This window comes from Salvelinus namaycush, chromosome 7 (genome assembly GCF_016432855.1).
Source record: "Salvelinus namaycush isolate Seneca chromosome 7, SaNama_1.0, whole genome shotgun sequence".
NCBI classification, from domain to species: Eukaryota; Metazoa; Chordata; class Actinopteri; order Salmoniformes; family Salmonidae; genus Salvelinus; species Salvelinus namaycush.
Window position 1 is genome coordinate 48,469,039 of NC_052313.1, and position 27,988 is coordinate 48,497,026.

A 27,988-nucleotide genomic window follows, 5' to 3' on the forward strand; every position below is an offset into this window, starting at 1 on the left:
GTGAGACACACACACAAACACACACACACTGAGATACACAACACACACACACTGAGATACACAACACACACACACTGAGATACACAACACACACACACTGAGATACACACACACAGCCTGAGACAGAAACAACATTGGGCTCTACCTGTGATAACGCTATGTGTCCATAGAGAGGGAGTCCAGTGGGAAGCCATAGACTGGATGGATAACGCTGAGTGTCTGGACCTCATAGAGAAGGTAAGAGACCAAAGTTGTCTCCCAAATGGCACTCTACAGATGTAGGATCTTAATTTGAGCGAGTTTGCTACAGCAGGAAAAAAAATCCTGCAGCAACAATAGACGTGAATTATTATCTGGATTATAATTCATTACATTTCTGTAGGGGTTGATACATTTTTCGTAAGGGAAAATCATAGTGGAAATTACAAACTTCGGAAGCCTTTTTAAATCTCAAATACACTACAAGTTTAAAATTAACTGTATTGCTAGAAAGTTGTCCTGTAACAGGGTGACCAAATTAAGATCCTACGTCTGTATTCCCTATTTAGTCCATTACTTGGGCCCATTACTCTGGCCAAAAATAGTGCACTATATAGGGAATAGGGTGCTATTTAGGATTCAGCCCAACACTGTGGGGCTGCTGTAATGTTCATGTGAAGTTGATTTAATGTTGATGTAATGTTACTATGACGTAAACCTGAAGTTTTGGTTGTGTATCTCTCTGCCAGAAACTGGGGATGCTAGCATTGGTAAACGAGGAGAGTCGCTTCCCCAAAGGGACAGACTTCACACTGCTGGAGAAACTACACAGCAGGCACTCTGTGAGTCATACAGTACACACACAGACCCACACAAACGACCCCGCCCCGCCCCCCCCCCCCCCCCCCCCCACACACACACACACATGCCACAGGTGGCTGGTGGCACCTTCATTGGGGAGGATTGGCTCATAGTAATGGCTGGAACAGAGTGTACTTAATGGTATAAAACTCAAACACATAGTTTGATACCAATCCATTCACTCCATTCCACCATTATTATGAGCCGTCCTCCCCTCACCAGCCTCCTGTGACACACATACACATGCTACTATGTGACATTCATTAATATGGTGTGATATAACTTGTTTCCTCCTCCCTCTGCAGACAAACCCGTACTATGTGAAGCCTCGACTGGCTGACCATCAGTTTGGCATCAGGCACTATGCTGGAGAGGTTCTGTATGATGTCACCGGGGTTCTGGAGAAGAACAGAGATACATTCAGAGACGACATCCTCAACATGCTGAAGGAGAGCAGACTGGACTTCATCTATGATCTGTTTGAGAGAGTGGGCAGCAGGAACAGTGAGGAGACTCTGAAGATGGGGACAGCCAGACGCAAGCCTACCGTCAGCTCACAGTTTAGGGTGAGAGAAGTTGTGTGTGTGTGTGTGTGTGTGTGTGTGTGTGTGTGTGTGTGTGTGTGTGTGTGTGTGTGTGTGTGTGTGTGTGTGTGTGTGTGTGTGTGTGTGTGTGTGTGTGTGTGTGTGTGTGTGTGTACTGATTCTCTGTGTCTATCTCTCAGGACTCTCTCCATTCCTTGATGAACACTCTGAGTGCCTCCAACCCTTTCTTCGTGCGCTGCATCAAACCCAACAACGAGAAGGTTAGCATTATCTATTACATATCTATATCTTTCACACTACATATCTATATTAACCCCAAAAGTCCAACCTAGCCTCCCGGGTGGCGCAGTGGTCTAGGGCACTGCATCGCAGTGCTAACTGCGCCACCAGAGTCTCTGGGTTCGCGCCCAGGCTCTGTCGCAGCCGGCCGCGACCGGGAGGTCCGTGGGGCGACGCACAATTGGCATAGCGTCGTCCGGGTTAGGGAGGGTTTGGCCGGTAGGGATATCCTTGTCTCATCGCGCTCCAGCGACTCCTGTGGCGGGCCGGGCGCAGTGCGCGCTAACCAAGGGGGCCAGGTACACGGTGTTTCCTCCGACACATTGGTGCGGCTGGCTTCCGGGTTGGAGGCGCGCTGTGTTAAGAAGCAGTGCGGCTTGGTTGGGTTGTGCTTCGGAGGACGCATGGCTTTCGACCTTCGTCTCTCCCGAGCCCGTACGGGAGTTGTAGCGATGAGACAAGATAGCAATTACTAGCGATTGGATACCACGAAAATTGGGGAGAAAATGGGATAAAATTTAAAAAAAATAATAATAATAATAAAAAATACAAAAAAAGTCCAACCTATCACTTTACATAAACTACATGACCAAAAGTATGTGGACACCTGCTCGTCGAACATCTCATTCCAAAATCATGGGCCTTAATATGGAGTTGGTCCCCCCTTTGCTGCTATAACAGCCTCAACTCTTCTGGGAAGGCTTTCCACTGGATGTTGGAACATTACTGCGGGGACTTCCTTTCATTCAGCCACAAGAGCATTAGTGAGGTCGGGCACTGATGTTGGGCAATTAGGCCTGGCTCGCAGTCGGCGTTCCAAATCATCCCAAATGTGTTTGATGGGGCTGAGGTCAGGGCTCTGTGCAGGCCAGTCAAGTTCTTCAATCTCCAATCTCGACAAACCATTTCTATATGGACCTTGCTTTGTGCACAGGGGCATTGTCATGCTGAAATAGGAAAGGGCCTTCCCCAAACAAAGTTGGAAGCACAGAAATGTCTAGAATGTCATTGCATGCTGGAGCATTAAGATTTTCCTTTTCCGAACCATGAAAATCAGCCCCAGTCCATTATTCCTCCTCCACCAAACTTTACAGTTGACACTATGCATTCGGGCAGGTAACATTCTCCTGGCATCTGCCTAACCTAGATTTGTCCGTTGGACTGCCAGGTGGTGAAGCGTGATTCATCACAACCGAGAACGTATTTTGACTGCTCCAGAGACCAATGGCGGCGAGCTTTACACCACTCCAGCCGATGCTTGGCATTGCGCATGGTGATCTTAGGCTCGTGTGCGGCTGCTCGGCCATGGAAACCCATTTCATGAAGCTCCCGACGAACAGTTATTGCGATGACGTTGCTTCCAGAGAAGTTTGGAACTCGGTAGTGAGTGTTGCAATCGAGGACAGACGCGGCTGAGCCGTTGTTGCTCCTAGACATTTCCACATCACAATAACAGCACTTACAGTTGACCGGGGCAGCTCTAGCAGGGCAGAAATTTGACGAACTGACTTGTTGAAAAGGTGGCATCCTATGACACTGAGCTCTTCAGTAAGGCCATTCTACTGTCAATGTTTGTCTATGGAGATTGCATGGCTGTGTGCTCAATTTTATACACCTGTCAGCAACAGGTGTGGCGTGAAATAGCCGAATCCACTTATTTGAAGGGGTGTCCACATACTTTTGTATTCACCGGTCAAAAGTTTTACAAACACCTACTCATTCAAGGGTTTTTCTTTATTTTTACTATTTTCTACATTGTAGAATAATAGTGAAGACATCAAAACTATGAAATTGCACATATGGAATCATGTAGTAACAAAAACAAAATCTAAATATATTTTAGATTTTAGATTCTTCAAATAGCCACCCTTTGCCTTGATGACAGCTTCACACACTCTTGGCATTCTCTCAACCAGCTTCATTAGGTAGTCACCTGGAATGTATTTCATTTAACAGTTGTGCCTTCTTAAAAGTTAATTTGTGGAATCTATTTCCTTCTTAATGCATTTGAGCCAATCAGTTGTGTTGTGACAAGGTAGGGGGGTATACAGAAGATAGCCCTATTTGGTAAAAGACCAAGTCCATATTATGGTAACAACAGCTCAAATAAGCAAAGAGAAATGACAGTCCATCATTACTTTAAGACATGAAGGTCAGTCAAAAACCATCAAGCGCGATGATGAAACTGGCTCTCATGAGGACTGCCACGGGAAAGGAAGACCCAGAGTTACCTCTGCTGCAGAGGATAAGTTCATTAGATTTACCAGTCTCAGAAATTGCAGCCCAAATAAATGCTTCACAGAGTTCAAGTAACAGACACATCTCAACATCAACTGTTCAGAGGAGACTGCGTGAATCAGGCCTTCGTGGTCAAATTGCTGCAAAGAATTCACTACTAAATGAAACTAAGAAGAAGAAGAGACTTGCTTGGGCCAAAAAACACGAGCAATAGACATTAGACCGGTGGAAATTTGTCCTTTGGTCTGGAGTCCAAATTGGAGATCTTTGGTTTCAAGCAGCATGTCTTTGTGAGACGCGGTGGGGGTGAACAGATGATTATGTAGAATTCAAGACACACTTAACCAGCATGGCTACCACAGCATTCTGCATCGATACGCCATCCCATCTGGTTTGGGCTTAGTGGGACTATCATTTGTTTTTCAACAGGACAATGACCCAACACACCTCCAGGCTGTGTAATGGCTATTTTACCAAGAAGTGTCGTGGAAAATCGGTTCAAACCATAACACTTACAAGAACTTGTAAATTCAAATAGACTTTTAATACTATGTATCACAAGCCGGAACGATCCGCGGATCCCACCCCTTCCCAGAGCACTGGTTCGCTCTTTATACACATCCACACACATGAGATCATTACATACATTAATTAAATTACTTCTCCTATGGTCATCTGCCACCATTATCCTTCATTTCAGGCTTCCTGCTTGTCTACGCCCAATAACGCCTGTATCCGCTCTTGATTAGATTATAATGGGGGCAGGATCCCCTTGTCCCCTAAAATTAATATATGTCTATCTTGCCCTAAGCACTTATGGCCTTTACCCTAAGCACTTATGGCCGTTCCTGTCAATTTTATCTTCATAATGGTGTCCTGCTTTTTCCATACATGCACTTTAAAGCACGTATGACTTTGGCCATCTGCTAATCTTTGGTTTCCTGTATTTACCAGAATGGCAAATGCACTCACGTCTGCCTTCTTCTCCTATTTTCTAATGTACACCTGTCTATTGTTTAATAGTGTGATATCTACCTACATATGTATCAATTACTCCTACAGAAGGAGAGTGATGGAATGCTGGATCAGATGACCTGGCCTCCACAATCCTCTGACCTCAACCAAATTGAGATGGTTTGGGATGAGTCTGACTGCAGAGTGAAGGAAAATCAGCCAACAAGTGCTCAGCATATGTGGGAACTCTTTCAAGATTGTTGTAAAAGCATTCCAGGTGAAGCTGGTTGAGAGAATAACCCTTGAAAAACCCTTGAGTAGGTGTTCTAAAACGTTTGACCGGTAGTGTATATAGTGTACCTTTGTGTGGTAAGACACTCTTTACCAGACATCAAACTCCTTGAACATATGGTGACACAAATGTATATCAGAACTTATTGTAACCAAACACCTCTGACCTGTGACCCGTGTAGAACCCTAGCGTGTTTGACCCGGAAGTGGTTCTGAACCAGCTGAGGTATTCTGGAATGTTAGAAACAGTTAAGATCCGCCGGGCCGGCTTCCCTGTCCGCAGAACCTTCAAAGACTTCTTCAACCGGTCAGTGTGTGTGTGTGTGTGTGTGTCTCTGTCTCTGTCTCTGTCTCTGTCTCTGTCTCTGTCTCTGTCTCTGTCTCTGTCTCTGTCTCTTCCCCCTGCCCCTCTTTTTGTAATTCTCTCTCTGGGCTAGTGTATGTAAATAAACTTAGTTTGTTTAACTTTGTTACTCTTTCACTTCCTCTTTCTCCACTCCTGTCTTCCTCTCTCTCAGGTATCAAATCATTCTACAAGAGAAGGTGAGTGGAGCGGGGGATGAAAAGAAGAGGAGTACAGACCTGCTGACCAAATACGACCGTGCCAAGAAGGAGTGGCAGCTGGGAAAGACCAAGGTAAGACTGTAGCAGAACTTTAGTGGACTTGACACCAGTGGATGCAAACAGATGTTGAAGTGACATTTCACCCTGCCCACCTGCCCCCTCAACCTCTCACCCCTGACGTCACACTTCTGACCTCTAGGTGTTTATGAAGGAGTCTCTGGAACAGCGTCTGGAGAAAGAGAGAGACGAGGTTCGCCGTAAAGCAGGCATGGTCATCAGAGCCCACATCCTCACCTACACCGCCAGGAAGCACTTTAAGCGTGTGAAGGGGAGCGTCGTCACCCTCCAGGGGTACCTTCGTACCCACATACAACGGAAATGGTTTCTACGGCGATGCTTGGCGACGCGGGTACTCCAAAAACACAGACGAGGACAGGTGGCCCGCGCAAGCTGCCACACTCTCCGAGAGGAGAGGAGGAAGCGAGAGGAAGAGGAGAGGAAGAAGAGAGAACAGGAGGAGGGAAAGAAGGAGGGAGAGGTGGAGGGAGGAGTAGAAGCAAAGGCTGCTCAGGGTTCTGAGGTGAGCTTTCTCTTCTCTACTCTTTTCTCTGCTCACCCCTCTTTTAGAAAATGGTCTGGTCCTGAGGCCATATACTATCATAGGAATGGGCTCATCCATGTCATCAGATATAGGGATGTCATGAGATGACACCTGACGTTCTTTATAATTTCCTCTCTTTCTCTCCACTCCATTGTGTCTCTCTCCCTTTCCTCCCTCCGCCTTCCCCCTCCTCCCTCTCTCCCTTTCCAGAAAAAGGAAGGAAAGACGGAAGAAGAGGCCCGTCAGATGGAGGAGATCTTGCGTATAGAGTTGGAGATCGAGCGCCTGCAGAAACAAAGGGAGGATGGGGTCTCCCAGCTCTGTGAGTCCTCCAGGCAGGAGCTCCGGCTACGCCGGGACGCAGAGATCAAGAGGCTGAAGAAGGAGGCCTCTCGTAAGGCCACAGAACTAATCGACCTCCTGGACTTTGGAGGTCTGGATCCCAGTTTAGCCACCGCTGCTAGCGCTAGCGCAGAGGTTGGTGTTCCGTATTTCCTGAAGAGTGTTGAGGTTGTTCTTCTGTGTCCCTCTCCTGTGTCAAGTTGGATATGCTTAAAACATATCTGGCCTTATCTGCCCTGACACTAACCCGTTTTCTCCCTGCCCTCCAGCGGCTCCAGGAGGGCCCAGGCATGGCCACGGCCGTAACCCAGGAGGAGGAGGTGGACGAGGGCTTCCATGCCGAGGAGGAATGCACTGTCCCTCTCCTCCCAGACTTCCCTCCTCCAGCCGAGGCTGACGCTGCCGTGGACCAGGATATGTTCGCCCACCTGCCGCCCCCTCCACCGGCCTTCGCCGAGGGCTCTACTGCTACATCACCTCCCCCTGCCCTCGATTCATCCTCACCCACTCCCGTCCCTCCCCCGCCTCCCCCCTTACCAGCTGAAGATGGCTCTGCCACCCCTCCCCCACCATTGCCTCCTGGAGAGGGGGAGAAAAAAGAGGGTGATGGAGGGAGGACAACGAGTATCTTGAGCCTCGGAGAAGGGGAGGAGCCGATCTACAGCATGCCGGTCGACAGCGGCGAATCAGATTACGACGAGGAGGAGGGCTCTGTCACCGCGGGAGACGATGGTTCCGCATCCGGGCAGAATAGCAACAGAGGCAGCGCGGCCATGACGGAGGAAGAAGCTCTGAGGAAGTCCACGTGCACCAACGCCAGCATAGAGTCATACAGGGGCAGCTCTGACTCAGTTAGTACACACACACATATTCACACATACACACACACATTCACACGTTATTGCTGTGTATATTTATGAGGCATGTTGGACGTACATGTAATTGCCAAAATAAAGGAAACACCAACATAAAGTGTCTTAATAGGGCGTTGGGGCACCACGAGTCAGAACATCTTCAATGCACCTTGGCATAGATTCTACAAGTGTCTGGAACTCTATTGGAGGAATGCGACGCCATTCTTCCACAAGAAATTCCATAATTTTGGTGTTTTGTTGATGGTGGTGGAGAACGCTGTCTCAGGCGCCGCTTCAGAATCTCCCATAATTGTCCAATTTGGTTGAGATCTGGTGACTGAGACGGACATGGCATATCGTGAAACATAAGCAAGTTGAGCAGTCCTTGTCACTGAAGCTCCTGCCAAACGTGCCCCAACAGTCACCCCTCTGTCAAAGTCACTGAGATCTCTTATTCTAGCCATGGTCACCAAAATAATGGGCAACTGCCAAGCATTTTTAAACATAACCCTAAGCATGATGGGATGTTAATTCCACACCTGTGTGGAAGCACCTGCTTTCAGTACACTTTGTATCCTCGTTTACTCAAGTGTTTCCTTTATTTTGGCAGTTACCGGTATATCTATATATACTGCATATATATATAATAATAATTGTATACTGCGTCCAGTACGTATAGAGTGAGTGATGATGGTGTTAGCGTGTTATATTGCAAAATAGATAGATAGATATTGAGGTATATATCTGTGTTGTCCAGTACATAGAGAGTGATGATGAGCATGATGGGCTGTTGGACACAGATGAGGAGGTACACAACGGCAGGGTCACTCTTCTCAACGGGAACGGACCTCCGTACTTCCATAGCTACCTCTACATGAAGGGTGAGTACAAACACACGCACAAACACACACCCATACAAACACACACACATACACACACAGCACTTACACACAGCCCATGTTTATCTCTCATCCCTTTAACTGGTCATAGTGGCATAATGAACATGCATGATACCGTGTGTGTGTGTGTGTGTGTGTGTTTGTTTGTGTGTTTGTGCGTGTGCGTGCGTGCGTGCGTGTGTGTGTGTGTGTGTCCCTCTCAGCTGGTCTGATGATTCCATGGCGCAGGCGGTGGTGTGTGTTGAAGGATGAGACCTTCATGTGGTTCCGCTCCAAACAGGAGTCCCTCAAGTCTGGCTGGCTCCATAAGAAGGGAGGAGGACTGTCCACTCTGTCCCGCAGGTTGGGGTGTGTGTCTGTTTGTTTAGAGGGGGATTAGAGGGGAGTGTTTGGTGTGTGTGTGTGTGTGTGTGTGTGTGTGTGTGTGTGTGTGTGTGTGTGTGTGTGTGTGTGTTTGTTTGTGTGTGTGTGTGTGTGTGTGTGTGTGTGTGTGTGTGTGTGTTAACCCCTACACCCTACCTCCCCCTGCAGGAACTGGAAGATGCGATGGTTTGTTCTGAGGGAACACAAACTGATGTACTTTGACAGCGACAGCGAGGAGAAACTGAAGGGAACCATCGACATCCGCGCCGCCAAGTAAGACTCTAAGACCCACAATGCAATGCTCTAGACTTAAGCCCGATCCACAATGCAACTCGTCGCCAAAGCAAAACCTATTTCCTTTCCTCTCTGTTCCTCGCAGGGAGATCGTGAACAACCATGAGAAGGAGAATGCGTTGAACATCGTGACAGATGAGAGGACGTACCAGGTGTTTGCTGAGTCGCCAGAAGACGCCAGGTGTGGAGACACCAAAGTGTTTGACTTATGTGTTTGGCCTCTAATAACCAACCTCGTAGAACCATAGGATTCAGATCCACCTGTGGTTTTCCTCACAGAGAAGGGAGACATGATGCCAAATGAATAGAACGATAATATACATTTTCATCTGAAATTGTTCTCTCCCTCTAACCTCTCTTCCTCTCTCTTTCTACCCTCCTCTCGCTCTCTCTCTCCCCCTCTCTCTCTCTCTAGTGCGTGGTATAACGTCCTCAGTAAGGTTCATGTGTATACTCCTGAGCAGCTGATGGACATGTCTCATGAACAGGCCAACCCCAAGAACGCTGTGGTCAGAGTCTACACAGCTTCTAACCATGTTATACACATGTTATAATTACCCACACATGTTATACACATGCTGTGCCATAATAATAGAGTATGTCATGTCATGTTATAGGGAACTCTGGACGTGGGGCTGATTGACTCAGTCTGTGCCTCTGACAACCCAGACAGGTATGAACTAGTTACTGTGGTTGACATGATATGGGATTATAAATTAGATGTGTTATGTAGTGGTATCTAACCTTTGTGTGTGTGTGTGTGTGTGTGTGTGTGTGTGTGTGTGTGTGTGTGTGTGTGTGTGTGTGTGTGTGTGTGTGTGTGTGTGTGTGTGTGTGTGTGTGTGTGTGTGTGTGCGCCCAGGCCCAACTCCTTTGTCATCATCACAGCGAACCGTGTGATCCACTGTAACACCGACACTCCAGAGGAGATGCACCACTGGATCAGCCTGCTGCAGAAACCTAAAGGAGACGCCAAGATAGACGGACAGGAGTTCCTGGTTAGGGGTGGGTAACACACCCACACAAACACACAACCACATAAAGATACACACAGAGGCACACACACACACATAGAGACACACTCGCGCACACACACGTGTGTGTCTGACTGAGTTGGAACATAGGTCTACTGTGCATCGTGTTAGTCTTCAGGTCTCAGACAATGTTACTCATTACACACCCACACACTGGTACACAACTCAACCACACAATTCTTGTATGATGGCCCACAAGTGATACCTTTGCGCTCTCTATCTCTCTCTGTATCACTCTCCTCTCTCTCTTATCTCCCTCTCTCTGTATCATTCTGTTTTCTCTCTCTCTCCTCTCTCTCTCCCTCCTACCCCTAGGTTGGCTCCAGAAGGAGATGAAGACAGGAACTAAGAGCAATGTTCTGAAGCTGAAGAAACGCTGGTTCGTGTTAACCCATAACTCCCTGGATTACTACAAGAGCTCTGAGCGAAACTCCTCCAAGATGGGAACCCTCGTCCTCAACTCCCTCTGCTCTGTCTTTCAACCTGAGGAACGAGTGCACAGAGAGACAGGTGAGAGAGGGAAGGAGTGAAAGGAGAGGACGAGAGGGAGGAGCAAGTCAGAGGGAAGAAATGGAGGGTGTAGGGGATCGGAGGGTAGGGTCTATACTGATGCCCTTGTTGTCTTTTGTAGGGTACTGGAACATCATAGTGCACGGTAGGAAGCACTCGTATCGCCTCTACACCAAGATGCTGAATGAAGCTCTGAGATGGATAGCAGCCATACAGGCAGTGATAGACAGCAAGACACCCATAGAAACACCGACACTACAGCTCATCAGAGATATCAAGGACAGCAGTCTGAACCCTGAGGCGGTGGAGCAGACCTACAGGAGGAATCCCATCCTCAGATACACTCAGCACCCTCTACACTCCCCCCTACTGCCACTACCCTACGGAGAAGTCAGTAAGTAGAGTGGACCTGTCACTTCCTGGTAATCCTCATTGTACTGTCACTTCCTGGTAATCCTCCTGATACTGTCACTGACTTGAACATGAATGGATTTGACGATAACTTTTCTTTCCTTCTCACCCCCTCCTCCCTCCTTTCCTCTCTCCCTCTCCCCCCTCCATCCCTTCCTCTCCTCCCCCTCCTTTCCTCTCCCCCTCCCCTCCCCTCCTCTCCCCTCCAGTCCAGAGACAGCAGGGCTATGCCAGTCTTCAGGATGAAGCGATCCGAGTGTTTAACTCTCTTCAGGAGATGGAGACTCTGGCAGACCCTGTTCCTATCATACGGGGGGTACTGCAGACCTGTCAGGATCTGAGACCTCTCCGAGACGAGGTACACACACATGGGCACACACATCATATGAGCACATACACTCTTAGAAAAAAAGGTGCTATCGGGAACCTTAAAGGGTTCTTCGGGTGTCCCCATAGTAGAACCCTTTGAAGAACCCTTTTTGGTTCCAGGTAGAACCCTTTCCACATGGAACCCAAAATGGTTCTACCTGGAACCAAAAAGGGTTATCTTATGGGGACAGCTGAAGAACGCTTTTGGAACCCTCTTTTCTAAGATTGTATACTTGTGCACATACAGGCACACACACACATACACACACACACACACACACACACACACACACACACACACATACACACATACACAGGCGCATACGCATACAAACACTCTCCTACTCAATGACTGTCTTTACCGCTCTCTCCAGGTATACTGTCAGGTGATCAAGCAGACCAATCACGTGCCTCAGCCCAATCAGCCCAATCAGCGGGCTCATTGGCACCTCCTCACCTGTATGAGCTGTACCTTCCTCCCAAGCCGGACCATCCTCAGATACCTGCGCTTCCACCTCAAAAGGTTTGTGTGTGTGTGTGTGTGTGTGTGTGTGTGTGTGTGTGTGTGTGTGTGTGTGTGTGTGTGTGTGTGTGTGTGTGTGTGTGTGTGTGTGTGTGTGTGTGTGTGTGTGTGTGTGTGTGTGTGTGTGTGTGTGTGTGTGTGTGTGTGTGTGTGTGTTCCCAAGAGGTGAGTGCATGTCCCAGGTGTTAGGTTCTAAATAAACCCAGTTAAAACTAACGGAGAACTAGGAAAAGCTCAAACCAAGTTTATTCACCTAATGGGTCAAACAGCTGAACAGACAAAGACATGTTCCCATCAGAACAAGTAAATATACCCCACTTCAGGTGAAGTCTCTTCCTTTTCTCTAAACATGACTTCTTTGTTGCTAGGCAGGAAGTGAAGTGATGTGGGTAATAAACTGTTCCTTCTCCCTTCATGTGACCCGAGCTGACCTCAGCCCACAATTCCTCACTAATCCACAGCTATCCACCCTTATCAGTGACCGCAACCATGTGATTGGCTTTCCCTTACTCAGTAACATTCCAAGCCCCTGGCTCATATCCAGCCTTTAATTGACCCCGCATTTACATTCCTCCTCCAGATAACCATTCACTTCTGGTGTAGCAAGTACTTCAAATTACAACCCAACAACTGAAACCAGATTGTGGCCCTTCTCCTTTCCATTGGATACCCGATGTCAAACAATAACATGTTCTGACAGAACGTAAAGGTTCTGCATTCCCCTCTCTCCCTCAGTACCATGAACAAGGATATTTCAAGTTTAGAAGTCAGAACTCATCACAGGTATAGATATTTTTTATTAGTGTGTGTGTGTATATTATGTGTGTGTGTGTGTATCATGACTGTCTCTGTGTGTGTTCTCCCAGGGTGCGAGAGCATTTCCCCAACACAGAGATAGAGCGTTATTCTGCTTTTATCAATGAGTCTCTGAAGAAGACCAAGACCAGGGACTTTATTCCGTCTCAGGAGGAGATCGTGGCCCTACTGGTGAGGCAGGAGATGACAACTACAGTCTACTGCCATGGAGGAGGCTCCTGCAAGATCTCCATCAATTCACACACCACCGCTGGAGAGGTACACACACACACACATATACTGCCAGACATACACTGACTGTACAAAACATTAAGAACACCTGCTCTTTGCATGACACAGACTGACCAGGTGAAAGCTATGATCCCTTATTGATGTCACTTGTTAAATCCACTTCAATCGGTGTAGATGAAGGGGAGGAGACAGGTTAAGGAAGGATTTTTAAGCCTTAAGACTATTGAGACATGGATTGTGTATGTGTGCCATTCAGAGGGTGAATGGGCATGGCAAAATATTTAAGTGCCTTTGAACAGGGTACGGTAGGTAGTAGGTGGCAGGCGCACCGGTTTGTGTCAAGAACTGCAACGCTGCTGTGTTTTTCACACTCAACTGTTTTTTTTATGTGTATCAAGAATGGTCCACCACCCAAAGGACATCCAGCCAACTTGACACAACTGTGGAAAGCATTAGATTCAACATGGGCCAGCATCCCTGTGGAACGCTTTCGACACCTTGTAGAGTCCATGGCCTGACAAATTGAGGCTGTTCTGAGGGCAACTCAATATTAGGAAGGTGTTCATAATGTTTGGTATACTCCGTGTATACACATGCACACATACACACTCACACGTCTCTGTAACATCTCTCCTTTGTGTGTGTGTGTGTGTGTGTGTGTGTGTGTGTGTGTGTGTGTGTGTGTGTGTGTGTGTGTGTGTGTGTGTGTGTGTGTGTGTGTGTGTGTGTGTGTGTGTGTGTGTGTGTGTGTGTGTGTGTGTAGGTGGTGGAGAAGTTGATCCGCGGCCTGGCCATGGAGGACAGTAGGAATCTGTTCTCTCTGTTTGAGCACAACAAGGTGACGGACCGAGCTCTGGAGAGCAGGGTCATCGTGGCTGACGTCCTCGCCAAGTTTGAGAGGTACGTAACGTGTGTGTGTGTGAGCGTGTGTGTGTGTGTTGCTAACCCTATCTGTGTGTATTCCAGGCTGTCAGGGACTGAGGAGGAGGAGGAGGAAGGACAGTGGAGACTCTATTTTAAACTTTACTGTTTCCTCGACATGGAGAGCATGCCTAAGGAGGGGGTCGAATTTGCCTTCATGTTTGAGCAGGTGAGTACAGACAGACACACACAGACACACATACACACACACTCCTTGTCCTACTCCGTCTCACTCAAATTCAATAAATGTCTCTCTCTCACTCTCCCCCTCCTTCTCTCCCCCCTTTTGACACCCCCTCCTCCCTCCTCCCTTCAGGCCCATGAGTCTCTGATTAGTGGTCACTTCCCGGCCCCAGAGGAAACTTTGCAGCAGCTAGCCGCTTTACGGCTACAGTATCTCCATGGAGACGGGGCCAGCCGCGCTGGGTGGAGCCTCGGTACTGTTTACCCAATAGGGCGCCTCCGCTCGCGCATCTTCCACTCCACCAAACAGGGAGGCGCGGCAGGAGGAGAGGGAGGAGGAGGGCAGGTGGGAAGTGTCAAGGGGGACGGGCAGGATAGAAGGAGAACCCCCAGCTTCCTGGATGGAAGTCTGAGGCGCAGCTTCAAGACGGGCTCGCTGAAGAAACAGAAGGTGGCGATGGGCACACACACAAACACACAATGCATTTGCATAAAACATGCATACACACGTGCTGACATCACTACTGCAATATTTTTCCTAGCTGTAGTTCTCAATATGTCCCATAGATGGCGCCTCTCGTAAATCACACATGATCATCTATTGACTGGGGCATAGCATATTCCATACAGAGATATCTTGCCCTATCGCCTCTGATTGGGTTTGGGATGGATTGATTTGTTGGTTAATTTATTGATTGAATGATAAATATGTTTGTAATCCTGTCCAGGAGGAAGAGGGGCAGCAGGTAGAGATGTGGGTGAAGGAGGAGACATCGGCCATCAGAGCCCATGTTCTGGATAAATGGACCAAGTTACAGGGACTCGCCCAGCACCAGGCTCTGCTCAAATACATGTCCATCGTCAAAGAGTGGCCCGGATATGGCTCTACACTGTTCGACGTGGAGGTGTGTGTGTGTGTGTGTGTGTTTTGTGTGTGGACCTTTGTGTTTTACTTCTATCTCATCCTCCCCTCCCTCTCCTCCTCTCTCCGCTTCTCCTCCCTCTCTCTCCCCTGCAGTGTAAGGAAGGAGGTTTCCCCCATGACCTGTGGCTGGGTGTGAGTGCTGACAACCTGTCTGTGTATAAGAGAGGGGAACCCAAACCTCTGCAGACGTTCCAGTATGAGCAGATCACCTTCTTTGGAGCTCCACAACCCTGCACCTACCAGATCACTGTCGACGGCAACGACTTGTTCTTCCACACTCCATTGGTAAACACACACACATATTCTGGAACACACACACACACGCATGCATGCATCAGTCACAACAAAAACAACCTCACACAATGGAAGAGTGAATCCCGAATATACTGCACAAAGACACTGATGTGTTCTCTCTCTCTCTCTCTCTCTCTCTCTCTCTCTCTCTCTCTCTGCAGGTGATGGAGATTGCTAAGATCATGAAAGCCTACATCAACATGATGGTGAAGAAACGCTGCAGCATCATGTCTGTCTCCAGCGTCGCCAGCACCTTTGTCAGGTGATCAACCAGCAGCCAGTCAGAGCCCTCTATTCAACAGTACAGGCCTATCAGAGAGAGGCAGGAAGTGGATACAATCCACGGATTGGTCGGTCAATTGTTTTTTGGTGGAGTCAGCTGATCTTGGATAGGGGTAACCACAAAACAGGGGACAGTCAGGGATCTAAAATGGCATCCGATTTCACAAAACGAAAAGGGGATGGACACTGCAGCTAACTATTCTAGACTTGGGAATTGGGTGGATTGGGTTAAATATCTGTTTGTTAACAATGAGCATGGAAAATTACCCATTTTGGGGAGGACAACTCCAGCACCTCCCAACCCCCAGTTACCCTGCATGTCACTGTCTTATAGACAGCAGGTCCAGCAAGCACATTCTAACTCAACCTTACTTAATCTAAATCTTATCTTATTATTACTTATTACTCTCTCTCTCCTCTGTCATCCCTCTCTCTGTTCTCTCTGGACCAAACCCATACCAACGACAAGCACAATAGCCCAGTCAAGCCATACCACCCGCAAAGCCCTGTCGCCCCCTTCTCAACCCCAATAACACACCCCCAGTCGCAGTCCCAACACACTGCCAGCTAGGAGAGATCAAATGAAGCCTGTTACTATTTATATCTTCCTTCCTCTGTCTCTTACCCTCTCTCCCCCATTTGATATAACTCTCTCTTTCTCTGTCTGTGTGTCCCCTATTTTGCCTGCTTCACTCTCTTTACAGTTAAGTGTTAATTTATTCTCTGTTGCTTGCTTGCTTCCTTTCCTCTCTCTTTCTCTCACTCAATCTCTCGTTCATCTGCTGTTACCGTGGTGACTGAGATAAAGGACTCACTGTGTTTTGTGTTTTCATCTCGGGGACAAATCAGAAAATCAGGTCCCTTCTTCATCAGACTGCACAGTACTTACTTCCTGTGTCAAAGGATGTGACATCACATATGGTCAAAGGAAGTGGCCTCATACAAACTCCCTCAGAGAACCAGGGCTGGAGGCCCATCCAGGGCCTTCTCCCCAGGATCATCCTGACTCAGAGGCTCTTTCAAGGGGTAGCTGTCTGGCTCGGTGTGGGGGGAGGCTCCATGGGAGGAGAATGAAAAATGTTGACTACAAGATCAACCAAGGGAGATAGAGAGAGCTTTCTCCTATAATATGTCTACATACTATAAACATCACATATATTACATATTCATGTCCAACCTACACGTACACACATACACTAATCAAACACTTATCGTTTTTGTATATCGCACCCATAGGAACCCTACATAGATTTTGGTGGTCACTGTACTGTATGTATATAAATACCATTATAAATGCCATTTGATACATTTATTGTATGTGTAAACTAAATGCGAATGATCAGAGATATTCACTGCTGTATGTCTAATATGCCAACGCACCCTTATTCACTAGCAGTGCCATCTGACTAAATCACAGATATATAGAGGGGTTTCACTTCTTGATGTAGAATGGGTAGAGTTCAGTCGCGGCGGCCATATTGGTAGGGCGGTTTGGGATGGTTGCCTACATGCGTTTCTCTGTGCTCTAGTGAAATGTAGCCTTCGTATCAACCTTCTGGCTCACGTTTCCATATCGGTGGGTACTTTTTTTTTTTTTTTAACATGAGGAATCTACAATCTTGTCTTCTCTACCCATTCTGTTTCTATGCTATGTGACTGTTCTCCAGTTCATATGTGAATAGAACCTGTTTTAAGTCATGTGACTAGTGTACTGTACGTTCCCAGTGTCTCCCCTCCTGCAGTGCTGTGTTTGGAACGCTACCGTGAGCGTGTGTATCTGTGTCATAATGCAAGTGACTAACTAACTACCACACCGAGGGAAGAAGGGAACCAAATGAAGAAAAGAAAGAAAGTGTGTTGTTGAGAAATAAGAGTATTATCTATCTGGATAACCTTTATAAGAGAATGGTGTTGTGATTGTGATTTTAAATGGGGAAGAGTTTGGGAATGGAGGAAGGGAGGGAGAGGGGAGGATGGGGTATTTATTTGTTATAATTATTGCAGAGGGAGGGAGGGGATATGGTTACAGTATGGAATTCTGTGAAAGAAGAGAAGATCACACATTGAGGAGGTATGCTTCTAGGAAATAGGAATTCAGAATTCTGGGAACATGGGGATTTTGTTTGTTTGTTTCTGACTGTGTGTCGTCACTGCTTGTGGGCCTAAGCCCCCTGGAGAACCAGTCTATAGAATCAGAATTACTGGAAAAGACATTCCAATTCAGAACAACATTCCATCCTGTGTCCCAGTGGACCATTTGGAATGACTGAAAAATCCAGTTTATGCGGGCCAGTGTAGCCTATATGAATACATGTTTTTGGCAGACAGGTCGGAATGTCAATTATCGTCAAATCCAGTGAAATTCGGGAACTGTGTCCTATCTAGGTATTCTCTTTCAATGGCCCTGCCTCTCACACTGCTAGTACACTGATCTAAGGCACTGGAAGTTGCTGAAGGGAAGAAGGCTCATAATATTGCCTGGAACTGAGCAAAAGGGATGGCATCAAACACATGGAAACCATGTGTTTGATGTATCTGATACCATTCCATTAATTTTGCTCCATTACCACAAGCCCATCCTCCCCACTTAAGGTGCCACCAACCTCCTGTGATCTAAGCTCAGTTTTGCGTTTCACACCCAAATGGTAAGGGTAAGTTGATCCTAGATCTGTGTCTATGAGCAACCTCTATACCGGGGTCCTTTTCCAGCCGCAGGCGGCCAGAGTAGGGCCTGACTGTAATCTGTCATGGTTCATATTAATTATTATCATTATATATTGAAACATTGTGATTGTTTTGAGAGAAAAAAGAGAGAGAAAATTGTTGTTGTTCTTTTTTTTGTAACTGGCTTTACAAACTTATGCTTTAATAAATTATCGGAAATTGTCCAGTCTTCTCTTCTATACACGCACGCACGCACGCACGCAGCCACACACTTACGCACGCGCACACAGCTGACATGATTGTTCTATTTCAGCTAGGATGACCACATAATGGTCCATATTTAAAATACACAAATGCGGGACAACGGAATGTTTTTGCGGGCCAGTGCAGCCTACATGAATACATGTTTCTGGCAGACAGTTCGAAATGTCAATTATCATCAAATGAATAGGAAGTCTGACTGAAATATGCAACAAATCTAACTTTTTTGGTAAATTAGTGGTGTTTTAATTTGTTGATAAAATACGGGACAGCAGACAAATGGCCAACATTTGGGACTGTCCCGTATTCTGGGACATGTGGTCACCCTAATTCCACATGTCATTGGTTGGGCGCGCGCGGGGAGAAAGGAGGACAGACCTTTTTGCCTTATCTCAACATCACTTCAAGGGTTTATTTTCTTTAAACGGATTGCCTCTCGGTGTTGTTACTTAAATAAGACAACTTTTTCAACTCAAGAGTAGCGCCATACACGACGGGATATTTTACTGTCAGATTTAAAAGTTTCAATAAAAGATGGATTTGAGGAGTTTAGTAGGCCTACCTGGTGTTCTGCTACTCTTCGGTTTGGTCGCTGTGTTCGCGCAAACTGCCGCACCAAGGATAGGTGAGTTAGTGACACTTATTTTGTTGTTTTTCTTAACCATTGATTTATTGTCGCTTATAGATTATTTTGATCTATATGACAACATTATATTATAGTTAATTATGTTGGCTCTAGTTAGTCTATGACGTTAATCACCGAAAATACAGCTGGTAGTGGAGTTCTCAAACCAGAATGTCCCCGATTTCACGTTGTAGCCTATTTCACAGTGACTTTGCCTTTAGGTAAAACAGAAAATGACTTAATGCTTGTTTTCAGTTCCTTTATAATGGTGTAATTTATACTTTCATCAACCTCAACATTTATATTATTATATTCAGATAATGTCTCTTTCATTTCAAGTGTCATTAGTACATTAGTAACGTATTTGGCCTTTTCACTGTTAGGGAGTTGGCTCTTGCTTTCTGCTAAATGCTTGTATAACTGAAACCTTTTAGCAGAAACGTTGGAGTTTTTTCAGCTCCTTCTCAGACACATTTCAGTAGCTATAATCGTGACTGGCTGGCCCATTTAACTGTTAAGTGTTTGGGTGAAACCAGTTAAAGTGTCCAAAGAGACACCTGTTCCATGTCTTGGAATAATCCTTTAGCCTTTTAGCCCCATAGAAACCAGACTACCAGGCTTCCCCTTCTTATCTGGAGCCATAGAACTAACAGAATGTACACAAACAATTCTGTGGAATCATACAGTCAAACAACAAATGGAAATATCTTCAGTAGGCTAGGTCTTGCTGCCAGTGAGAAGGCTTTATTACTGCCTCGAACTGCAGTTATTTAGTATTAGAGGTCGACCGATTATGATTTTTCAAAGCCGATACCGATTATTGGAGGACCAAAAAAGCCGATACCGATTAATCGGCCGATTTTTATTTCTTTATTTCTAATAAAGACAATTACAACAATACTGAATGAACACTTATTTTAACTTAATATAATACATAAATAAAATCAATTTAGCCTCAAATAAATAATGAAACATGTTCAATTTGGTTTAAATAATGCAAAAACAAAGTGTTGGAGAAGAAAGTAAAAGTGCAATATGTGCCATGTAAGAAAGCTAACGTTTAAGTTCCTTGCTCAGAACATGAGAACATATGAAAGTTGGTGGTTCTTTTTAACATGAGTCTTCAATATTCCCAGGTAAGAAGTTTTAGGTTGTAGTTATTATAGGAATTATAGGACTATTTCTCTCTATACGATTTGTATGTCATATACCTTTGACTATTGGATGTTCTTATAGGCACTTTAGTATTGCCAGTGTAACAGTATAGCTTCCATCCCTCTCCTCGCCGCTACCTGGGCTCGAACCAGGAACACATCGACAACAGCCACCCTCGAAGCAGCGTTACCCATGCAGAGCAAGGGGAACAACTACTCCAAGTCTCAGAGCGAGTGACGTTTGAAACGCTGTTAGCGCGCACCCCGCTAACTAGCTAGCCATTTCACATCGGTTACACCAGCCTAATCTCGGGAGTTGATAGGCTTGAATTCATAAACAGCAGAGCTGCTGGCAAAACGCACGAAAGTGCTGCTTGAATGAATGCTTACGAGCCTGCTGGTGCCCACCATCGCTCAGTCAGACTGCTCTATCAAATCATAGACTTAATTATAACATAATAACACGCAGAAATACGAGCCTTAGGTCATTAATATGGTCGAATCCGGAAACTATCATCTCGAAAACAAAACATTTATTCTTTCAGTGAAATACGGAACCATTCCGTATTTTATCTAACGGGTTGCATCCATAAGTCTAAATATACCTGTTACATTGCACAACCTTTAAAGTTATGTCATAATTACGTAAAATTCGGGCAAATTAGTTCGCAATGAGCCAGGCGGCCCAAACTGTTGCATATACCCTGACTCTGCGTGCAATGAACGCAAGAGAAGTGACACAATTTCACCTGGTTAATATTGCCTGCTAACCTGGATTTCTTTTAGCTAAATATGCAGGTTTAAAAATATATACTTCTGTGTATTGATTTTAATAAAGGCATTGATGTTTATGGTTAGGTACACGTTGGAGCAACGACAGTCCTTTTTCGCGAATGCGCACTGCATCGATTATATGCAACGCAGGACACGCTAGATAAACTAGTAATATCATCAACCATGTGTAGTTATAACTAGTGATTATGATTGATTGATTGATTGTTTTTTATAAGATAAGTTTAATGCTAGCTAGCAACGTACCTTGGCTTCTTACTGCATTCGCGTAACAGGCGGGCTCCTCGTGAGGCAGGTGGTTAGAGCTTTGGACTAGTTAACCGTAAGGTTGCAAGATTGAATCCCTGAGCTGACAAGGTAAAAATCTGTCGTTCTGCCCCTGAACAAGGCAGTTAACCCACCGTTCCTAGGCCATCATTGAAAATAAGAATGTGTTCTTAACTGACTTGCCTAGTTAAATAAAGGTGTAAAAAAAAAAAATCCTATTTCCGATTGTTATGAAAACTTGAAATCGGCCCGAATTGGCCGACCTCTATTTAGTATGTTATGAACTACTGATCTAATGTTTTTTTTCTCCTCTCAATCAACTTGTTTTCTCTCCCTCCCTCTCAGTGTGTGAGACTAAGAATGGAACAAGCTGTGCGGAATGTCTAACGATTGTGACGGTGAGTCTGGGATTAGTCTAGCACGCGAGTGAGGCACACTTTGGGTTTCCTGGTCCTGATTCCCTCACTATACCTCCTGCTCATGGGTCTAACAGGGTCACAAATGTGTTCTGGTGCACATGAATCAGCATATCAGCTCCACTCTCCACATCTGTCAGACAGGTCGGGGGACAAACTTAACACACACCTCTCTCTCTCTGCCCTCATTTCTCTCTCTGCATCCCTCCATCCTTGGCATTGTGAACTCTATACCTGCCAATCCTGAAACCCCTACCCATTCATAGTTCACATATACAGTTGAAGTCGGAAGTTTATATTGACTTAGGTTGGAGTCATTAAAACTCGTTTTTCAACCACTCCACAAATTTCTTGTTAACAGACTATAGTTTTGGCAAATCTGTTAGGACATCTACTTTGTGCATGACACAAGTAATTTTTCCAACAATTGTTCAGACAGATTATTTCACTTATAATTCACTATATCACAATTCCAGTGAATCAGAAGTTTACATACACTATGCCTTTAAACAGCTTGGAAAATTCCAGAAAATTATGTTTTGGCTTTAGAAGCTTCTGATAGGATAATTGACATAATTTGAGTGAATTGAAGGTGTACCTGTGGATGTATTTCAAGGCCTACCTTCAAACTCAGTGCCTCTATTTGACATCATGGGAAAATCAAAAGAAGTCAGCCAAGACCTCAGGAAAAAAAATTGTAGACCTCCACAAGTCAGGTTCATCCTTGTGAGCAATTTCCAAACGCCTGAAGGTACCACGTTCATCTGTACAAACAATAGTGCGCAAGTATAAACACCATGGGACCACGCAGCCGTCATACCACTCAGGAAGGAGACGCGTTCTGTCTCCTAGAGATGAATGTACTTTGGTGCGAAAAGTGCAAATCAATCCCAGAACAACAGCAAAGGACCTTGTGAAGATGCTGGAGGAAACAGGTACAAAAGTATCTATATCCACAGAAAAAACGAGTCCTATTTCGACATAACCTGAAAGGCCATTCAGCAAGGAAGAAGCCACTGCTCCAAAACCGCCATAAAAAAGCCAGACTGCGGTTTGCAACTGCACATGGGAACAAAGATCGTACTTTGAGAATCAGACCAGAGAAATGTCCTCTGGTCTGATGAAACAAAAATAGAACTGTTTGGCTATAATGACCATCGTTATGTTTGGAGGAAAAAGGGGGAGGCTTGCAAGCCAAGGAACACCATCCCAACCATGAAGCACGGGGGTGGCAACATCATGTTGTGGGGGTGCTTTGCTGCAGGAGGGACTGGTGCACTTCACAAAATAGATGGCATCATGAGGAAGGAAAATGATGTGGATATATTGAAGCAACATCTCAAGACATCAGTCAGGAAGTGAAAGCTTGGTCGCAAATGGGTCTTCCAAATGGACAATGACCCCAAGCATACTTTCAAAGTTGAGGCAAAATGGCTTTAGGACAACAAAGTGAAGGTATTGGAGTGACCATCACAAAGCCCTGACCTCAATCCTATAGAACATTTGTGGGCACAACTGAAAAAGCGTGTGCGAGCAAGGAGGCCTACAAACCTGAGTTACACCAGCTCTGTCAGGAGGAATGGGCCAAAATTCACCCAACTTATTGTGGGAAGCTTGTGGAAGGCTACCCAAAACATTTGACCCAAGTTAATCTATTTAAAGGCAATGCTACCAAATACTAATTGAGTGTATGTAAACTTCTGACCCACTGGGAATGTGCTGAAAGAAATAAAAGCTGAAATTAATCATTCTCTACTATTATTCTGACACTTCACATTCTCAAAATAAAAGTGGTGATCCTAACTGACCTAAGACAGGGAATTTTAATAGGATTAAATGTCAGGAATTGTTAAAAACTGAGTTTAAATGTATTTGGCTAAGGTGTATGTAAACTTCCGACTTCAACTTTATTTGCGTTATGTTGACATGTGTGTCTCTCACAGTGCCTGTGGTGTCAGAAGACTAAGATGTGTATCACGTACCCAGTCAACACCATCCTCCCCCCGCACACCCTCTGCCCCCTCAAGGATGCACGCTGGGGGCGCTGCTGGGGTAAGAAAACAAACACACGCACACCTCTGCTGGAGTAGGAACTAATGTTGTGTGTGTGTGTGTGTCAGTAAATTTCCAGTCCTTGATCATCGCCATGGCGGTGGTGGGTGGAGTCATTATCATCGCCTTCCTGGTCTGCCTCTTCTGCTGCTGCAAGTGTGAACACATCGGGTATAGTGCTTATAACACACTCACACATTGTTGATTTGTGTGGTCTATGTTTCCTAAACACATCTCGGTTTGGGATGATATACAGTTGAAGTCGGAAGTTTACATACACCTTAGCCAAATACATTTAAACTCAGTTTTTCACTATTCCTGACATTTAATCCTACTAATAATTCCCTGTCTTAGGTCAGTTAGGATCACCACTTTATTTTAAGAATGTGAAGTGTCAGAATAATAGTAGAGAATTATTAATTCTTTTATTTCTTTCAGCACATTCACAGTGGGTCAGAAGTTTACATACACTCAATTGGTATTTGGTAGCATTGCCTTTCAATTGTTTAACTTGGGTCAAACATTTCGGGTAGCCTTCCACAAGCTTCCCACAATAAGTTGGGTGAATTGTGGCCCATTCCTCCTGACAGAGCTGGTGTAATTGAGTCAGGTTTGTAGGCCTTGCTCACACGTGCTTTTTCAGTTCTGTCCACACATTTTCTACGGGATTGAGGTCAGGGCTTTGATGGCCACTCCAATACCTTGACTTTGTTGTCCTTAAGCCATTTTGCCACAACTTTGGAAGTATGCTTGGGGTCATTGTCCATTTGGAAGACCCATCTCTGACCAAGCTTTCACTTCCTGACTAATGTCTTTAGATGTTGCTTCAATATATCCCTATAATTTGCCTTCCTCATGATGCCATCTATTTTTTGAAGTGCATCAGTCCCTCCTGCAGCAAAGCACCCCCACAATATGATGCTGCCACCCCTGTGCTTCACATTTGGGATGGTGTTCCTTGGCTTGCAAGCCTCCCCCTTTTTCCTCCAAACATAACGATGGTCATTATGGACAAACAGTTCTATTTTTTTTTTCATCAGACCAGAGGACATTTCTCCAAAAAGTACAATCTTTGTCCCCATGTACAGTTGCAAACCGTTGTCTGGCTTTTTTATGGCGGTTTTGGAGCAGTGGCTTCTTCCTTGCTGAATGGCCTTTCAGGTTATGTCGAAATAGGACTCGTTTTACTGTGGATATAGATACTTTTGTACCTGTTCCCTCCAGCATCTTCACAAGTCCTTTGCTGATGTTCTGGGATTGATTTGCACTTTTCGCACCAAAGTACGTTCATCTCTAGGAGACAGAACGCGTCTCCTTCCTGAGCGGTATGATGACTGCATGGTCCCATGGTGTTTATACTTGCGCACTATTGTTTGTACAGATGAACGTGGTACCGTCAGGCGTTTGGAAATTGCTCCCAAGGATGAACCAGACTTGTGGAGGTCTACATTTTTTGGGGGCTGGTTTCTTTTGATTTTCCCTTCATGTTAAGCAAGGAGGCACTGAATTTGAAGGTGTAGGCCTTGAAATACATCCACAGGTACACCTCCAATTGACTTAAATGATGTCAATTAGCCTATCAGAAGCTTCTAAAGCCATCACATCATTTTCTGGAATTTTTCAAGCTGTTTAAGGCACAGTCAACTTAGTGTATGTAAACTTCTGACCCACTGGAATTGTGATACAGTGAATTATAAGTGAAATAATCTGTTTGTAAACAATTGTTGGAAAAATTACTTGTCATGCACTAAGTAGATGTCCTAACCGACTTGCCAAAACTATAGTTTGTTAACAATAGATTTGTGCAGTGGTTAAAAACGAGTTTTATTTTCTCCAACCTAAGTGTATGTAAACTTCTGACTTCAACTGTATATTATTATTTATTTTTCATTTTCGTTGAATGTGTGAGTGTATTTATATACAGTTTCGGCCAAACATATTGGCACCCATGCACTTTTCTTAAATAAGTCGCTATTTCTTATTTGTTTATTCAGATCCCCATTAACTTTTGCCAAAGCAGCAGCGTTTCTTCCTGAGGTCCACAAAAAAACACAAAACATGACACGTAACGAAACAGTGATAGACAAAAACAGTAACACAAATTTAAAATACAACGATATACAAACAATAGTTCAACAAAATAATAAACAATACAACTAAAACATGATGTGTGTACATGTGTGTGTGTCCCCTTCTAAAATAAGTAAAAAATAAAAACTTCTGGTCTTCACACCTTATTAGATTTTCAACATTGCAGATCCAATTGTATTTTTGTAAACTTAAGTTGACAGTTTTTTTTTTTGTTGAAAATAAAGACAAATGGCATGGACTAAATTAGTGGCACTCCGGAGCTAATACTTTGTTGCACAGCCTTTGGCCAAGGTAACTGCAGACAAACACGTCTTGTAGCAAGCAATGATTTAACCCACTTTTCAGCAGCAAACTACTCTAATTCTTCCATGTTTGAGGGGTGCCCCCCTCAACTGATGTTTTCAGATCTCTCCATAGGTTTTGGATGTGATTCAAATCTGGACTCTTGGCTGGCCACTCCTGAACAGTCCAGCATCTCTTCTTGAACCATTCCTGGGTGTTTTTTCATCTTTGGGGTCGTTGTCCTGCTGGAAGACCCACAACATTCAGGGGAGACTCAGTTTTTGGACACTGGGTTGAACAAAACACCTGATAATCTGCTGATTTCATGATGCCTTGCACACGTTCAAGGCCCCCGGGACCAGAGGCAGCAGAGCAACCCCACAGCATTATCAAATCTCCCACATGTCAGACAAGAGTCCGGAACTGAATCACATCCAAAACCAATGGCGAGATCAGTAGTTGGAGGGAACCCCTCAAACATTTAAGTATTAAAACAATTTGCTGCTGAAAAGTGGGCCAAATGCCAGTAGAAAGTTGCAGCAAGCTCATTGGTGGCTTCAAGAAGCATCTGTCTGCAGTTATCTTGGCCAAAGGCTGTCCAACCAAGTACTAGCTACAGGGTGCCAATTTAGGACCTGCCATTTGTCTTTATTTTCTTAATCAAAATTCTCAACCTAGGTTTACAACAATAAAATTGGTTCTGCAATGTCGAAAATCCAATATCAATGTTTTTTTTTCAATTTCTATTTATTTTTAAAGAAATGGGGAATAATTTAGTGCAAGGGTGCCAATATATTTGGCCTCAACTGTGTAGTGTGTGTGTTTGCTTTGTCATGGTCAACTAGTGTGTAATTATTCACTCACACACACTCACACGCACTGATCTACCCCATGGACTGACCTCGAGGTACATGTATAAGTACTTATCCGCCCCAACGTGTGTGTGTGTGTGTGTGTGTGTGTGTGTGTGTGTGTGTGTGTGTGTGTGTGTCAGGTCTACGAGGTTCGATGCCAAGATGGAGAGACGGACCAATAAGATGAAGGGAAAGCAGGAAGAGAGGTAAGACATCATCATGGCACACGAACATCTGTGTATTTCTCTATGTATGTGAAGCAATTTGCAACTAAAGAATGTGTTTTGTTATTCTAAGTATCAGTATTTACATGGCTGTATGTGTGTGTGTGTGTGTGTGTGTGTGTGTTCAGCTGGCCTACTACAAATCCCACAGGGAGATATGGTAAATGTTACCCAGTCAAGCCCTGTGTGTGCTGTATTTGACCTTAGTGTGTCTCTGAAAATGTGACTGCGATCAGAACAAGCCCCCAAGTTTATTTTGTTAGTTTCATATCAGTTACAGCCGGGGTGACACAAAATAATTACTGGAACAAACCTTTACATATGTCACAACCAAAGCTAACCGCCCAAACCGGTTTGTGCTCTATTTATGACTTCTTACCTACCTGGCTGGTCTGAAAGGTTGTGCAGTCCTCTAAGAAAAACGATGTGTGCGTCTAACCAGCTGGTTGTCTTTGTGTTAATAGAAAGGCAGAGATGAAGATGAGGCATGAAGAAATCAGAACGAAATATGGTATGACTTGAGATACACTCACACAAACACACCACTCCTGTCTGTGGAAAAACACTGTCACTACTCTGATGGAATTTGTTATGGAAGATGATCTCTAACTCCTTTTCTCCCCCCCCCCCCACTTTCCAGGTCTCAGTGGGTCCAACCCGTACTCCAAATTCTCTTGAGCTGATATTTGAACACTGTACTATCAACTGCCTGCCTTCTCTTCACCTCCGACTTTCCCCCCCCC

General features: G+C 45.1%; 2 protein-coding genes across 2 annotated transcripts in view; both read left to right on the plus strand.

Annotated features, from left to right (window-relative positions):
- LOC120050771 (unconventional myosin-X-like) overlaps positions 1-17,151 on the plus strand; it is a 36,097-nt gene extending 18,946 nt beyond the window's left edge. The window contains 27 exon segments of the mRNA XM_038997323.1: positions 171-237; positions 729-821; positions 1,146-1,406; positions 1,565-1,645; positions 5,330-5,454; positions 5,666-5,783; positions 5,911-6,291; positions 6,523-6,789; positions 6,924-7,505; positions 8,266-8,389; positions 8,611-8,749; positions 8,939-9,043; positions 9,150-9,245; positions 9,480-9,573; positions 9,682-9,737; positions 9,927-10,069; positions 10,414-10,608; positions 10,730-11,011; positions 11,229-11,377; positions 11,763-11,911; positions 12,778-12,985; positions 13,722-13,858; positions 13,925-14,048; positions 14,196-14,516; positions 14,794-14,967; positions 15,081-15,272; positions 15,443-17,151. Coding sequence (XP_038853251.1) covers positions 171-237; positions 729-821; positions 1,146-1,406; positions 1,565-1,645; positions 5,330-5,454; positions 5,666-5,783; positions 5,911-6,291; positions 6,523-6,789; positions 6,924-7,505; positions 8,266-8,389; positions 8,611-8,749; positions 8,939-9,043; positions 9,150-9,245; positions 9,480-9,573; positions 9,682-9,737; positions 9,927-10,069; positions 10,414-10,608; positions 10,730-11,011; positions 11,229-11,377; positions 11,763-11,911; positions 12,778-12,985; positions 13,722-13,858; positions 13,925-14,048; positions 14,196-14,516; positions 14,794-14,967; positions 15,081-15,272; positions 15,443-15,547 — 4,768 coding nt within the window. The 3' untranslated portion in view covers positions 15,548-17,151.
- A 1,786-nt stretch (positions 17,152-18,937) lies between these two features.
- LOC120050638 (pituitary tumor-transforming gene 1 protein-interacting protein-like) lies at positions 18,938-27,923 on the plus strand. The gene is made up of 7 exons (XM_038997222.1): positions 18,938-19,113; positions 21,672-21,724; positions 23,686-23,794; positions 23,863-23,965; positions 27,162-27,227; positions 27,710-27,756; positions 27,886-27,923. The coding sequence occupies exons 1-7, from the start codon at positions 19,023-19,025 to the stop codon at positions 27,921-27,923; spliced, it is 507 nt and encodes a 168-aa protein (XP_038853150.1). The 5' UTR covers positions 18,938-19,022.
- The last annotated feature ends 65 nt before the right edge of the window (positions 27,924-27,988 follow it).

What these genes read in the sequence shown, in the direction of transcription:
- LOC120050638 (XM_038997222.1), top strand. Translation starts at nt 19,023, where the DNA reads ATGGATTTGAGGAGTTTAGTAGGCCTACCTGGTGTTCTGCTACTCTTC. An exon ending in AATGTCTAACGATTGTGACG is followed by an intron (nt 21,725 to 23,685) that starts GTGAGTCTGGGA and finishes TGTCTCTCACAG; the next exon opens with TGCCTGTGGTGTCAGAAGAC. An exon ending in TGCAAGTGTGAACACATCGG is followed by an intron (nt 23,966 to 27,161) that starts GTATAGTGCTTA and finishes TGTGTGTGTCAG; the next exon opens with GTCTACGAGGTTCGATGCCA.